A 16,295-nucleotide genomic window follows, 5' to 3' on the forward strand; every position below is an offset into this window, starting at 1 on the left:
ACACACACACACAGACACACGTCAATCGCCCACTCTGTTACGGAACAATCAGTGTTTGCACAGTAATTGTGCCGCGCACACACAAACACACACTCTCTCTCACACACACACACACATACACCCACCCAGGAAAGGGCCCCGGGGCTGCAGACGCTGCTTCCGACCGGGAGCTGCTCACTGCGGGACCGGGAAGGGGGGGTAAAGGGGGGCAGGGGGGGGGGCACAAAGGGGGCCCCTCATGCTGGGGCCGGAGGGGCCGGGGGAGCGGCCCTGAGAGAGAGAGAGAGAGAGAGAGAGAGAGAGAGAGAGAGAGTGAAAGAGAGAGAGAGAAAGAGTGAGAGAGAGAGAGAAAGAGAGAGTTGTGTAATATCTGTCCGTTTTGTCTCCTGTCAAACCTGCACCGCGTCACACTCTTATAATAAGGACCAAAGAAGAAGTGAGCAAAGAAAAGGGAGTGTGTGTGTGTGTGTGTGAGAGAGAGAGAGAGAGAGAGAGAGAGAGAGGGGGAAAACACAACCCTTCCCACTTTCCCAAAATCACGGGGAGTGACTGTGACAGGAGGAAGGGGACAGAGAGGGAGGAGAGGAAGAGGAGAGGGGGAAGACTTTCGCAGGGAATTGATCACATTCGCTTCCTCCGGAGCAGCAAGGGGATCGACCGGCGAAAAGGGAGAAGAAGAAGAAGAGGAGGGAGGAGAGGAGCACCGGACGCACGGCCGTACCGGAAACCGGCGGACCGGATCGACGCGGACGGCAGAAGCGGGAGCGCCGGTTCCCGGCGCGGGGGGGGGCAAAGCATGCGGCTCGGTCTGCTGTTCAGGTGAAAAACTTTTTTTTTTTTTTTTTTTTAAAAAAAAGAAGGTGAAAAAAGTGTGTGCGTGCGTGTTTTCTCCCGCATCCCCTCCTCTCTTAAATTGAACTTTCCCTCCCGCCGTGAACGCGCACCGTCGCCGTGCGGGGACGAGCTTTTTTTGGAGTATAGAAGGGGGGGAAAAAAAAAAAAAAAGAAAAAGAAGAAAGTTATCCGTATCACAAAGACTCGTTTCTTTGGATTCCCCCCTTTCTAGTCTTTGAGGCTGTCACTGTAGCTGCCCTGGAGGGGGGGGGGGGGGCAAGTAGGGGGGCAGGGGGGGGCTCTTGGACCCGGGTAGGGGGTCGTTACTTTGGCCTGAGCAGGTCTGTTGTGTCCGGACTGTGCGGGACCTTTGTCCGCCTGTGTCTCGGGGTAATTGTGCAGTCTGGCGTGGGGGGGTTCTGGAGGTGTGTGTGTGTGTGTGTGGGGTGTGGGGTCCTCCGCAGACCGCGGCGGTGCACCGCACTGGGGAGAGGCGTGCAATTACCCCCGCTGCATGCGGCTTGCGGGCCGGGGCGGCCGCAGAGCCCGGGTGTCCGCCCGCAGCCCCCCGGGGCCTTTAGGATCATGTCAGGGGCCAGATTAGGACAGATCCCACTTGTTTCCGGATACACTTGTCCACCCCGTGCGTGCATGCATGCATGAGTGTGTGTGTGTGTGTGTGCGTGTGTGCATGTGTGCGCGGAGACCCATCTTCTACTAATCAAAAGACAGGAATTCCAAACTCTTCCTCCTGGAAGGAAGCAGCCGCTTGTCTTCCCTCCACGTCACCTCAGAGGAATATTCAAGGAAAAAAAAAAAAAAAAAAAAAAGTCCAAATATTTGATTTACCCCCTCTCTCCTTTTTTCTTTTTTTTCTTTTTTTTTTTTTTTTTTCCTTATTTTTTTGACGGTCCCGGGGGGGTCGACGAGCGCCCTGAAGTGGTTCCACGTCGGATTAAAGTAGAGGAACCCGCAAACTCAAGGAGACGTTTAACACCTTTCCAAACCATAAACCCCGGGAGCTCAGATCTGGACTGAGAGGTGTGTGTGTGTGTGTGTGTGTGTGTGTGTTAAAACCACATCCACAGGGTGTGTGCAGTCCGAGGGAGAGAGGCATGCGGAGGGAAAACATGCTCGCCGCTTAAACCCATTAGTTTGTTCGCGCCTCCCGGGCCTCAGGATTGATTGAGATGTTTGCTTGTGTACCTCGGAGGGAGAAAGAAACTTTTGTTAACCCTCCTCCTCCAACCTCCTTCGCCCCACCCGCCGGCGCCGGCCGCCACCTGCGGCGGCGAGAAAAAGCAAAAGCGACGTAATTGGTTTCGTAAGCGCAACGATAAGTCGGCGGAACATTTGATGCGACTCAGATTAAATGTCGATTCGGGTTTAAAAAAAAAAAAAAAAAAAAAAAAAAGCTGACGGGATCCGAGTGTGTGTGTCATCGCGACGGCGGTGGGATTAAAAAAATAAAACGGCCTCCTTTTACACCCCGGAGTTTTCTCTCTTAACTGAATCCAACACTTATCTTATTTACTCTCTTTTCATATCCCTTAACCCCAACCCCTCCTCCTCCAGGCTCTATGTGCTGTGGGGCTTCATGGGGGTCGCGACCTCCGTGACCAAGGCCGCCAAGAGGAAGGTGAGTCACTGCCAAACCCCTCCTCCCTTTTTTTTTTTTTTTTTTTCCACGAAATGACCCACAGAGAAATCTATGCATTCAAGGGAGGCGGGAGGTGATGACTTTGTCCGAGCCGCCCCCGACCCCCCCGTTCTAGATACCGTTGCTCCTTCCTGAGACCGTTCTGCGGTTTGGGGTTCGTGACCCGGTAAAGTATTTAGTTTTGGCTCGAACAGATGTAAATATTGAACATTGGTCGGGCCGTGGCTCTCCATCACCGCCTCCCCGTGTTGAAAATCAGCGATTCGAACCAGCGGGGGGAAAAACATAAACAAAAAACCCTTTTTCTTCTCTATCTAATCCCATTTTTAGTCTCGGCTGGTCACGCCGTGCATTTAGGTGTCTTCAGAAAAAAATGAATTCTTTTTTTTTTTTTTTGAACCGGAAAATCAACAGTATGACATGATTTTTTTTTTTTCCTCAAAGCGATGAAGCGATCCAAAAAATAATCCAAAACTTATCCGAAGGAAAATGAAAACGCTCTCATTGAAAATGAAATCACCTAAAATCCTTTTTTCTGCCCCCTCCCCCATGTTGAAAATCCGCGAAAAGAGCTTTCACCGGGGAAAAAAAATACCCCAAACCTTTTTCGGCTTTTGGTCTCATCTGTTTACGTGGTGTAGTCAGGTGTCTCCAGAAAGAATGGGAAAATATAATTGGCTTTTTTTTTTTTTTTTTTGTTGTTGTTTTTTTTTTCCTTAGAGCCGGAAAATCACCAGAGCAACAAGATTTTTTTTTTTTCTCAAAGCGATGAAGAAATCCAAAACATAATCCAGAACTTATCAGAAGAAGAAAGAAAAAAAGAAAAGCTTTTTCTGCTTTTCGTCTCATCTTCTTTAGAATCGAGTGAGAAAATATAATTAACTTTTTTTAGAATTCACCAGAACGGCAACTTTCTCAAAACGACAAAGAAATTGGCGACAAACGCAATCATCACCCCGACCAAAGAAAAAAAAAAAAACTTTTATGAAGTTAAGTCTGGCCTTTAAAAAAAAAAAAAAAAAACACATTTTTTTTTTTTTTTCCCCCCTGGAAAAACAGTTCATTAAAATCAAATAAACAAGAGGGTTTGAGTTTCCAGGGACCTGGGGGGGGGGGGAGGACCCGGAAGTTGCCCCGGCTTCTGTGGGAGGAATGGTGGAGGGGGCAGTCGGAGGGGTTTCACCAGTAGCTCCAGAGGTCACTGCTCTCAGCTCATTAATGGTCCTGGTTATGTGGCAGCTGTGGGTTTGATGTCACTCATTGTGACACACACACACACACACACACACACTCATTAGGCTTCACCCCTCCTCCCGGCCCTCCACTCTTTGATATGTTGTTGAAGGGGACAATCAGAGTAAGACACACACCTGCCTTCCATTAACAAAGTGTGTGTGTGTGTGTGTGTGTTTACTTGTGCCGCAAGTACCCACACTTCACACACTCTGTGCGTTTGCTCAGTCCGACAGCTGGCGAAGGAAGTGAAGCCGATTGTTTGATCCGTTGGTTTGACCCTGCGGTTGTTTCTGGGTCTTTGCTGTGTCCACCGTCAGCCACTTCCTGCTGGATCGAACGCAATCTTGCGGTTTCTCGAAAAAAAAAACCTCCTGGTTTTTTAAAGAAACCTCCTAGTTTTTAGAATGAACTTCCTTGTTTCAACAGGAAACCTGGTTTCAGAGAGTTTCCTGGTTTCTAGAACAAACCTTGTGTCTGAGAGAACCCGCTGGTTTCTGAAAGAACCTCCTAGTTTCCAAAAGATCCTCCTGGAGACACCTTTTTTCCAGAACGAACATTCTGGATTCTAGAGATTTTGAAAGGACCTTCTGGTCTCTAGAACAAACCCTTTGATTTCCAGAAGAAAACGTCCTGAACAACCTCTGAGTTTCAAAAAGAACCTCAAGATTTCCAGAAAAAAATTGTTTCTAGAACGAACATTATCGGACAAACTCTGGTTTCTAGAAGAAACCTCCTGGCTTCTAGAAGAACCTGCTCGTTTCTGAAAGGTCCTCCTTTTTCTAGAGTGAATGTTTGTGTTTCAACAGCAAACTTGGTTTTTAAGGGAATCTTCTGGTTTCTGAAAGAACCTCCTAGTTTTCTGGCAAACCTCATGGTTTCTAAGAGATTCCTCCTGGAGAAACGTTGTTTCTAGAATGAACGTTCTAGAAACAAACCTCCTGGTTGCTGAAAGAATCTCCTGGTTCTTGGAACAAACATCCTGGTTTCAAGAAGAACCTCCTTCTTTTTTAAATAATTTCCTTGTTTCTTAAACAACCCCTCTGATTTCCAGAACAATTCTGGTTCCTGAGAGAACATCCTGGTTTCCAGAAGAATCTTTTTTCGAAAACACAAAATCTGATTTCTTGAACAACCTCTCTGGTTTCTGAAAGAACCTCCGGCTATTTGAAAGAATCCCCCTGGTTTCTAGAAGGAATCTCCTGCTTTCTAGAACAACCCCCCATTTTTTAAAGAGCCACTTTGTTTCTAGTGCAAACCCGCTGGTCTCCAGAGCAAACCTGGTTCCTGGGAGAATCTTCTGGTTTCTAGAACAAACCTCTTTCTTAAAGAACCTCCTGGTTCCTTAAAGAATCTCCTCCTTCAGGAACAGTATAGAAAAACCCCAAATCAGGAGAAGCTTCCAGAACCTCCTCCAGAAGAACATCTCCCAGGTTCTGCCTGAATGATCCCATCATTCCAGCTGAAACGTCTCTTCATCATCTCATAGGTTTCTTGAAGACCCTCCTCAGTAATCTTATTTCTGTGTGTGTGTGTGTGTGTGTGTGTGTGTGCCAGGTTGCAGGCCGCAGGTCGAGGCAGGCGTTGGAGGCGGAGCCTGTGGAGGGGGTGTGGTCTACGTGGGGGGAGTGGTCAGAATGCTCCCAGCCCTGTGGCGTCGGCGTGTCACACAGGAGCAGGAAGTGTTTGCCGCCACCGCCGCCCCCTCAGGCTCCCCCCGTCTCCTTCGCGCCCCCTAACTGGGCGGGGTATCTCCCCGCCGGCGCCGGGGGTCCCGTCATCTCATCCATGCGCCCCTATTACCCCCGTTACCCCGGGCAACCCCCTCCCTATCACCCCCCTTCCGTCGGCAACCACAACCCGGCAGTGTCCCTCTACCGGAACGCTGCGCCGGCCGGAGGGGGAGGGGCCCCCGTGCTGGGTCGGACCAATCCCTCGCCTCCGTACTACCCGGCGGATTACAACCCGGCCAATCAGGACCCGCCGCCCGTGTACCGGCCGCCCTACCGCGCACCGCCGCCGTACGGCTACAACCAGCCGGCGAGGGTCATCAGGAGGCCGAGCAGCCCGGCGGGGGTGAGACCCGGAGGAGGAGGGAGCAGGAGGTCGGTGTCCCCCGGTCTGGAGAGTCAGTCCACCAGGAGGTGAGTCTTTTTTTTTATTATTTCAAACATATCGTGTTTTTTTCGGAGGGATTTCGCTTCCTCTCTCGGGGCTCCCGGGGTCGACTTGACGTGCGACCGTCGAGCGCCGTCAGCTCGCCACCAGTTCCTGGAAAGTGACGCTGACGAGCAGGAAAATCAGAAATTTGCACGGCTGGCAGAAGAGGCCGAGAGTCAGCGGGGGGGCGGGGGGGGGGGAGAAGTCACGAGTGTCGGTGTTCCTGTAAGAGGCGAAGGGTCGGGAGGAGGGCCGATCCCTTCAGGCGCCGCGGGGTTAAAGTTACAAGTGGTGTTTTGGACCCTGAACGCATCGTGGGCCGGGTCAGCGCCGGTCATCACACCCCGCCGCCCTCTGTGGCTCCGCCTCTGAGCGCCTGGCCAACATTTCTGATTTCCAACTCATTTCTTTATCAATTTTGGGCGGTTTTATTGGCGTAGCTCAGGTGATTTCAGTTTCCGTTTGGGTTTATGGACGAGGCAGGTGATATCAGTTTCCTGCACATTTTGAAACATGACGCCTTCAGGGGAATTCAATTTCCGGCATGTTTTACAGACGATGCCTTCAGGTGACTTCTGTTTCCTGCAGGTTTTATAGACGATGCCTTGATGTGATTCTTAGTTTACGATGCCTTCGGGTGATTCCATTTTCCTGCAGGATTTATGGATGACGCCTTCAAGTGATCTCAGTTTTGTGCAGGATCCCTTCAGTTGTCGTGACGACGCCTCCCCCCCTCCTCTCCCTCGCCCGTGCAGGTCGTCTCCCATCCGTCCGGGGCAGTTCGGGTACGGCCGGGTTCCCTTCTCCCTGCCGCTGCACCGCGCCAACCGTCAGGCTCGCCACGCCAACGCCACCGCCGCCCCCGTCGCCGCCGACCACGACGGCGAGGAGGCGGCGTCCAGGGAAGAGGAGAAAGAAGTGACGGAGGCCCCCGCCGCCAAGGAGAAGCCCACCGTGGCGCCGCGCTCTCACCCTAGAGCCGACCACGGGAGGGCGAGGCAGCGGCCCCCGTCGCCTCACCCCTTCCGCCGCCCCCACCCTCCCGCTGTGTCCCGAGGAACCTTCGACTGGCACTCCGTCACCGCCCCGCCTCCGCCCGCCTCCTCCCGCCTGCACCAGGGCTCGGCCGCCGTCGCCTCCTCGCCGTTCGCCCCGCCCCTCCACCGCCCCGCCCACCGGGACGCCGAGCTCCACCCGGGCTTTGGGCGCCGCGCCGGCGGTGACTTCTACCCGCTGGAGGCGCAACCGGGCGGAGGCAGGAGCGCCCCTCAGAACTACAAGTGCTCCGGCGCCGAGAAGGACTTCCGCAGGTGCTTCACCCAGGTAAGACCCCTGTTTTTGTTGCCATGGCAACCTATCGCGAAGTAGGCGATGACTACGCGGCCGGGGTTCCAGCGACGCCGCCGGCGGAGGAACCCACCCCTCCGCGCATTTTTTTTTTTCTTCTTCTTTTTTTTTCCCCGTCGCCACGGTAACTTGAACCGTCGCCCACGGTCCCCCCACGCGCCTCCTAATCCAGGGCGCGTGTTCTAGCGAGAGAACGCGTGCGTATCGCCGCGGGCTGAGAACGCCAAGATCCGTCCCCGCGGAACCCTCCGCCCGCAGAACCGCCCGCCAGGCGAGGTGTTCCTGCGGCGGAGTCATCGCGGTTTGCGGAACACAACCTTCCTCGCGCTCATTGCCACGGTATGTTCGGATTGGCAAACACTCCGTGCGTGCGTGCGTTTTACGAAAAGGCGCATGAAATAATTGGATGTAAAAAAAAAAAAACACAGATCCCGGACCGCTCCGCCTCCTGGCTCTGCCTGCGCTCGCTTTTCAGCCAAGGTCGCCTCTGGAAAGCGGCGCACACGCGCCATCCAAGGTCGCCAAAATGTATACGAAAGGTACATCACTCCTCCTTCACCCCCCCCCCCCCACACACACACACACACACACACTCGCAAAACTCCCCAACACTGGCCGCTTGTCTGCGAGCATTCACATGGAAAGCGGCCCGCTGGAAGCCCCCGGCGCTTCGAAGCTATGTGTGTGTATTCTGGGTCACGACCAGAATACACACCTCTGTTGTGGGACTTTGCGTGCGACTGGAGCGCGCACACACACACACACTCATAAACACACACGGCTGCATCCAGCAAATCGCAATGAATTTGTGCGACGCCACAGCCCCCTTTTTTTTCTACTGGCAGGAAGTGGAGGTGGGGGGGGTTGGTGGGGGGGGGGGGTGGCGGCATCTAGGTCTGTCAGGTTTGGGGGGGTTTGGGGGGGCGGTGAGGTGATTTGGGGTAATCAGGTCGGGGTGCGGCTGCAGTGATGATTGAGGTCGCGACCTCCTGTGCAGCTCGGGCTTCAGCGCCATAGTCAGCGATGGGCTAGTCGGGTACCTAGCTTAGACTCTCAGGTGAGAATCATGGGGGGGGGGGGGGGGGGGGTTGCTAGGGCTGGGGGGCTGTCCCATGGGGGGGGGGGTTGCAGGGGGTCCCGGCCTGGCACTGACTCAGGTTTCGCAGAGACAGGAATGTCACGCTTGATTTCACTTAATTAAAAGTGAGATTGAGAGTGAATATTGAGGTTACAAACGGTTTTAAAGTGCAGTGTGTGTGTGTGTGTGTGTGTGTGTGTGTGTGTTCACAGGGCGGTCAGCTATAGAAGGTCGTACGGTGTGTGTGTGTGTGAAGGACGTAGGAAATACCTCTGCAAATGTTCTGTATGGTATACCAGGTTTATTTATTATATGATGGTTAAAAAAAATACGATTTATTAGACTCCAGTAAACTTTATCAGCACAGAACGATATGAAATGTACAGAAGGCCAACGCCATTGCAATAAAATCCCATGAATTCCCGGCCAGGTCCCCAAATCCTAAAAGTAATGCAGACCGCCACAAATTCAGGTGCAGGTCTCCTGTGCGGCCAGCGGCGGCAGCACTTCTGAAACGAGCACGGCGTCGGATCGGGGAGGATTTCGCCGCGGCGGACGCCTTCCCAGGAAAATTAGACGTTAAACGTCTCCGTATGATGAGGAAATGAGCGAATAGTAGGTTTCTATGATGTGAAAATGAGAGGCTGAATGGCTGTACGTCGACATGATGTGCGAACGGGGGAATTCTGCGTCTCAGACGTGCAAATGAGAGCGTGGACGGCTTTGTCTCTACATGACTTATGAATGAGTGAGTGAACTGGCCACCTGGTTCAGGGTTGGAATGAAGGAAGACTGCAGCTGCAGGGCTATAGATGATGAATAAATGAATGAATGAAAATGTAGCCTATTAGTACCCATTAATCATGTAACCCCCCCCTTCTTAGCCGACCACGTGTGATTCGGGGCACAGTGGGTCAGGGCTCTTAACCCACTTTGAGACTTAGTGGCAGCTATTGTTTGACGGAACAAACCCCCCGACCCCGAGGGAGGACAAGCTCGAGCTGCCCGGCGTTCGGAGGCGGCGCCGGGTTCCCGTGTGGATCGGGGAGGCGGGGGGGGGTGGCGGCGAGACGCCGCACCGAGGCGTCTGATTGGACGCGTCGGCCCGTCCCAGACGACCCTGGGAAACAGAAGCCGAAGCTGTGTGCGAGGGGTCGGAGGGGGTGAAGTGCCAGCACGTGGTGGTTGGTGAGCCGAGCGCGGGCGTGTGTGTGTGTGATAAGATAGGCTGGAACACACACACACACACACTTAAACACTTACACACACTCAACTGGAGTGGCTGCCATCGAGTGGAGGCGGACACTCGAGTGCGTCGCCAGGTCGGCGGCCACAAGCCCTCAGACTGTAGCCCTCCTGTCGAGGATCATCTGCCAGCCCCAGCCCCCACCGTCTGGCCCAACAGGGACTGATACCCCCCTACACACACACACACACACACACACACACACACACACACACTGTCACACCCCACTGCTAAACCAGAGTTGGTCTGGCAGCAGAGGCCACCGGGTTCCTGCAGAACCCTGAACAGGTTTCATTGGAACACACGTAAACACAGAACCTTCTCCATGCAGGTCATATACTCTCATGCTGTGTGTGTGTGTGTGTGTGTGTGTGTGTGTGTGTGTGTGTGCGCGCGTGTGTGTGATTTTGAGTGAACCTGGCCTAGTGTGACACATCCTAGTATATATGAGGTGTGTTTCTCATAACCGTGCGCCCGGGGGCCAGGGCGAGTGTGACCGGCTGTGCGTACGTGCGTGAGTCTGCGTGTGCGCATGTGTGTGACCGGCTGTGCGTACGTGTGTGAGCGTTTGCGTGCAACGGTTTGTGTGTGTGTGTGTGTTTTCAGTGTTGCGTAGAAGCAAATGGGGAACCAAGTGAAGGGACAGAGGAAATGAGGAGGGCAGGAGGAGGAACTTTGTGTGTGTGTGTGTGTGTGTGTGTGTGTGTGTGTGTGTGTGCGCTTGCGTGCGTGTGAGTGCGAGCATAAAGTAGGTGACTCACTTTAGGAGTGGTGAAAGAGGTTACTGTGTTTTCCAAAATGTGCACGAAGTGGAGGGACGGCAAAGTTAAAGGGCACGTGAAGGAGAGGAGTAGAGCAGAGAGAAGAGCGTGATGAGATGAGAAGGAGTGCGCTCGGTATGCGTGTGTGTGTGTGTGTGTGTGTGTGTGTGTGTGTGTGTGTGTGTTGTGCGGTGTGTGTGAAGAGTCCTGTTGTTGGAGAAAACAGAGGAGAAACAATCGACTGGCTGTAACCGATAAAAGTGGGACAGAATGAAAAAGATTCAGCGGGGAAGTTCCTGTTGCACATTTCTATCCGTGGAAAAGTGTGTGTGTGTGTGTGTGTGTGTGTGTGTGATCTAGTCCTTCTGTCGGAAACCGGGACAGAAATGTAAGAGGTCACCTCATTAGAACAGAAAGAACTTAAGTAGACGTTTCCGTTAAATCCTCATTTGCCTCCAGTCAGGAGTAAATATTTGGCCGTAATGACCCGCTAATACGTGGCGAGCGGCTCGATGGCGGCGAGCTGAAGCATGTGAGGTGCAGGGTCGGAAAAAAAAAACCCGGCTCATCCTTCGGCGGCAAGAGGGAAACTAAGCGGTTTAATTTTAGAGCGATTAAAAAACGCAGTCGAATGGACACGTGTCGGGACGTGAATACAGAAGCGGGAACCGGTAAACGGCGAGGAAGCGCCGCGGCGACTCGGCTCACGTGACTCGGATCTCGTTCACATGACAAGTCACGACCTGCTGACTTCAGATGTGATTGGGCTTCACTCTGACTTGAAGAGCGCGAAAACGTACAGGACAAATAAGATCAAATGAAGGTAAACAAAAACCTCAGCCTCATCTAGCAACAAATTACAAGTCCTCATCAAGACCCAAGTCCTCAGCAAGTCACAATCCCTCACTTTGTATGGAGGTACAAGTCAAGAGTCTTCAGGAAGTCACAAGCCCTGAGTTGTTATCAAATCCAAGTCACACGTCCTCATCAGGTCACAAGTCCAAAATCCTCGACAAGTTACAGGTTCAGAGTCCTTATCAAGTCACAAGTCTGGCCCTGTGATTGACTGGCGACCAGTCCAGGGTTTACCCCGCCTCTGGCCCTATGACTGCTGTGCCAGGCTCCCGTATCCCCTGTGACCCTGAGTGCAGAACAGGCTGCAGAAGATGGATCGATGGACGGTAGTCACAAGTCCAGAGTCCTCATCAAGTCACAAGCCTTGATTTCTTATCAAGTCCCGAGTTCCGAGATCTCCTCAAGTTGCAAGTCCTCATCAGGTCACAAGACCATAGTCCTCAGCAAGTCGGGAGCCCTGATCAAGTCCCAAGTCCTTATCAAGTCTCAAGTCCTCATACTGTCACAAGTCCCGAGTCCTCATCAAGTTTCAAGTCCTCATTGTGTCACAAGTCCCAGTCCTTATGAAGTTTCAAGACCTCATCAAGTCACAAGTCCCGAGTCCTCATTAGGTCAGAAGTCCTTATCAAGTCTCAAGTCCTCATCTGGTCACAAGTCCCGAGTCCCTATCAAGTCTCAAGTCCTCATCAGGTCACAAGTCCCGAGTCCTTATCAGGTTTCAAGTCCTTATCAAGTTTCAAGTCCTCATCAAGTCCCAAGTCCCGAGTTCTCATCAGGTCACAAGTCCTTATCTAGTCTCAAGTTCTGATCAGGTCACAAGTCCCGAGTCCCTATCAAGTCCTCATCAGGTCACAAGACCATAGTCCTCAGCAAGTCGGGAGCCCTGATCAAGTCTCAAGTCCTCACACTGTCACAAGTCCCGAGTCAAGTTTCAGGTCCTCATTGTGTCACAAGTCCCAGTCCTTATGAAGTTTCAAGACCTCATCAAGTCACAAGTCCCGAGTCCTCATTAGGTCAGAAGTCCTTATCAAGTCTCAAGTCCTCATCTGGTCACAAGTCCCGAGTCCCTATCAAGTCTCAAGTCCTCATCAGGTCACAAGTCCCGAGTCCTTATCAGGTTTCAAGTCCTTATCAAGTTTCAAGTCCTCATCAAGTCCAAGTCCCGAGTTCTCATCAGGTCACAAGTCCTTATCTAGTCTCAAGTTCTCATCAGGTCACAAGTCCCGAGTCCCTATCAAGTTCTCATCAGGTCACAAGTCCCGAGTCCTCAGCAAGTCACGAGTCTGAATTAAGTCACACATTTGAGTCCTCGCAAATAACAAACTCCGAGTCGCCATCAGGTCATGAGCCCTGAGTCTTACATTGACTGCCATCGCAGATGTGGAATACGGGTCTTGTGACTCAAGTTCATGTCACGGGACTCGGGTCCTCTGCTTATTAATTCATTCTTATTGTGTTTGTTGATCTTGGATCAAGTGTTATCCAGTTTCAGCGAACCGTTAAAACAAACATTTCCTTGTTAGTCTTATAATTCGGTATCGATCGAAGATCGATCAATAAATGCTTGAGTAAATGATAATTTTTACGAAATTCTATATTTCGAAAAACGATGTTTCCACGGAATGAACACTTGACCTTTTTTTTATGGTGTTGTAGCCACACAGTAATGAACGTTTATTCTCTTTATGTCCAAAAATCTTTCACACAAAGTGAAAAACACATTACAATATAATATAGATCAGGGTTGCGCACACTTTTTCAGCATGTGAGCTACTTTTAAAATGTCCATGAAAAAATGATCGACCTGCTATTATAGTGCAACGCATATATTTATTTATAGATATAGTGAGAATACTTAATTTGTACTATTTTTGTGTGATAATATATGTACAAAATTTATTTTATATATAACACAATTTACTTATACAAAAACAAAAAAAAAAAAAAAAAAAAAGCACCTTTTTAAAAAGTAAACAGAACTATTTTGAAGTCGTCCATTTCCATCCGGAACCACGTCATAGTGGAAATTCCAAGTATAATCACACTGTGATACCTCTAAACTATAGTAAAACATTAGCAGAGTACTAAAACATTTCCTCCAAAACTGTTTGGGGTATAGTATAACTATCCATGACACGCAGTATTTCCCCCACAAATGAAGCAGGGCGGAAATTGTAAAAGCAGTACTCCGGCAAAGTACTTTGCCATAGTACTCAAGTGGACATCCTGAGTAAATATTTCCATCAATGAGTTCGTCGAGGTCGCCGTACTTTTCTTTTCTCCTGGGTTTTTTTTTTTCGCAAACATACCCTCCCGACCGTTGACGGATGACCTGCGTTTTTCCTCGCCGTGCTCCGGGTCTGGACGGGGATGGGGTGGGGAGGGTCGAGGCCGCGGCCCGGGTGTTACGGACACGGTCACAAGATTAGCCCCGGGGAATGTTAATCTTGGAGGACAAACAAATACTTCACAGTACATGCGTACTACTTATGCTAACGCGTCACGGATACAGTAAGTTGGATGGGAGGGGGCCAGGTGGCGGGGTAGGGGGGTTGTTTTGTCTGTTATGCTCAAGGAAGAATCCCCTCAAAATACATATTGTTATAACACATGTACTACATGTTATTACATGTTATTACACATGTACTACATGTGTTATAAATTGTAATAATACCCCATGGTTACAACTTGTCGACCAGTGGCACATTGTGTATAATTTTAGCTTGCATTTAATTTTTCAAATTTTTACTACCAACGTATTTTACCACATGAGAATATTTCCAATTTTTTTTTTCATATAGTCCTATTTTATAAAGATATTTTTTTCAATTTTTTTTTTGTTTTTTTTCGCTCAAATTTTTGCAAAAAAAAAATCACCTGATCATGGAGTTAAAAAGATTTACAATGCAGAGGTTTACCCACATGTTTTTTAAATGTATAATGAAATGCAAGGTCTTGTTATGATTTTGCAACTAGAAAGTACATTGAGGTGATATGATACACACACACACACACACACACACACACACACACACACACACACACACACCGATCTCCTGTGGGGAACCGAAACCCCAGTCTTCTATCCGGCATGGACGCGAAAGGTTTAAAAATGGTCTCCCCCTCCTCGGGGGTCTCTGGTGTGTTTGTTCTTCACAGATCACTGTTACATGTGATCGGGACCCCCGCCCTGTGTGTGTGTGTGTGTGTGTGTGTGTGTGTGTGTGTGTGTGTGTGTGTGTGTGTGTGTGTGTGTGCCAAAATATATTCCGGCCCCTAGGCTATAACCCTCTCTTACTACCATGCCGCCCACCGTCCAAATATCACACGCAGGCCTTTACACCCCCTACCACACACTCACACACACACACACACACCCACGCCCCCACCCCCGTCTCCATGGCAATAATTCAGATCCATAACTTTCACAGTTCCCGAAGGAAAAAAAACAGCGTCTCACACACCAGGTGCACTCCCTGTCCTTTCACCTGTGGAGTGTGAGTGTCCACCATCGCCATGGAGACGGGAGCTTTAGATTTACCGACACTGACCCCCCCCCACCCCACCCCCACCCGACATGATAACACACACGCCGGTGTGAAAACACAACCGCCGACTGTAGCTTCCAGATCCTTCCCATGGACGGAGGCGGAGGCGTGGGTACAGTTTCCAGGTCCTGAAACGAATCCCTTATAAAAACATCCAGACGTCTGGTTCGTCTCCTGGTCGAGGCGCCGTTTGTCACGTTAATCGCCCTCTTTCGAGTCTCTCCAGGGAGTCAGCGGCTGTAGTTGCCAGGACGGCGAGGAAGCGGCGAGGCCCACGCAAAACATCTGGCAAGATCCGCTCTGACTCGTTCGTTCATCGATTATTATCAATTATTGATTATTATCGAGGGCGAGCGGTCGTGTCTCTCTATACGTTGGACCCATGATTGACAGTCGACCCGTCCAGATTAAGCCCCGCCTCTTTCCCCGTTGTTGAAGAGGATTGGCTCCCCCGCCAGCCTGCACGCAGGATAGATAATGAACGAATCGATCAATCGAATCAATCAAATCAATCGGATCAATTGAATTTGAATCAATTGAATTGGAATCAATTAAAGATACGCCGATTGATTCGACCAGTTCAGTTCAATTCATCGAAATTGCGGGAGCCATCTGACCTCTTCAGGCCGGCGCCGAAGGTCGCGGGCTCACCTGCCGGTCGCAGTTGTATTATGGGATGGCGGCAGGCAAGTAAAGGGGGGGGTTGTCGATTCAGATTCCATTCATCGAGTCCCTTCGCTGTTTCGAAGTCGCTAAGGGCCGATCCGGATCTGGGCGCGGGAGTGACATTCAGACAATGTGACGCCGGAACCCCCCTCCATTTTTTTTGTTTTGTTTTGTTTTGTTTTGAAGAAAATGTCCGCAGGCTCCGCCTCCCCCACCGTCCCCATGCCTGCGGGCAAGTCTGGCAGACACATGTTTCCCCGCTGCAATGGAGGAAAGTGTGTTTTTCTCGCAAATAACCTGAGATCGGGATTTCACGAGCGACTGCCCCCGTCACACACACACGCACACACACACACACACACACAGAGGCACAGCTCCAGACAACCAGGCTCCTGATTGGCTCCTTCAATGGAACTCAGTTAATGGTTTCATCCACCAGCGCCAACTTGCTCCCTACAACCCCCTGCAAAACACACACACAGACACACACACACACACACACACATACCACCTTCCCGCTCCAAATCTTCCAATTCTGTAAAACTCAGATTTTTACTCCTCCTCCCCCTCCTGAGTTTACCTCCTGGGGCTTTTCGGGTGGGGTCACCTATGACACCCCCATGACCTTTGACCCCAGAGTCAAGTGAGTGGGATCCCTCCTTCAAAAAGGGAAAATCAGAGGAGAAATAGCTGGCGGAGCCCGATCGCAAACATTTCCAAGCAGTTTTTCATTTAATAAATATGTGCCCCCCACCCCTCTTCCTGCTCCCCCTCACCCAACACACACACACACACACAAGGGAGCACCAAAGCACAACCCCCCTCCCACCCAAAACACCAGGAGAAAGGAAAAAAAAACGCCCCCCCCCCCCTTTCTGTGGTTGCTCCAACTTCGCCTCCTTTCGCT

General features: G+C 51.0%; 1 protein-coding gene across 1 annotated transcript in view; it reads left to right on the plus strand.

Moving 5' to 3' along the window:
• Positions 1-546: 546 nt before the first annotated feature.
• The window catches only part of adamtsl4 (ADAMTS-like 4), a 34,519-nt gene continuing 18,770 nt past the window's right edge, over positions 547-16,295 (plus strand). The window contains exons 1-4 of the mRNA XM_086155542.1: positions 547-819; positions 2,410-2,473; positions 5,285-5,871; positions 6,643-7,210. Coding sequence (XP_086011668.1) covers positions 797-819; positions 2,410-2,473; positions 5,285-5,871; positions 6,643-7,210 — 1,242 coding nt within the window. The 5' untranslated portion in view covers positions 547-796. The remainder of the gene's footprint in view (positions 820-2,409; positions 2,474-5,284; positions 5,872-6,642; positions 7,211-16,295) is intronic.

This window comes from Fistularia commersonii, chromosome 11, assembly GCF_037954325.1.
Source record: "Fistularia commersonii isolate RoL2024-O1a breed Wild chromosome 11, RoL_Fcom_v1.0, whole genome shotgun sequence".
Lineage (NCBI taxonomy): Eukaryota > Metazoa > Chordata > Actinopteri > Syngnathiformes > Fistulariidae > Fistularia > Fistularia commersonii.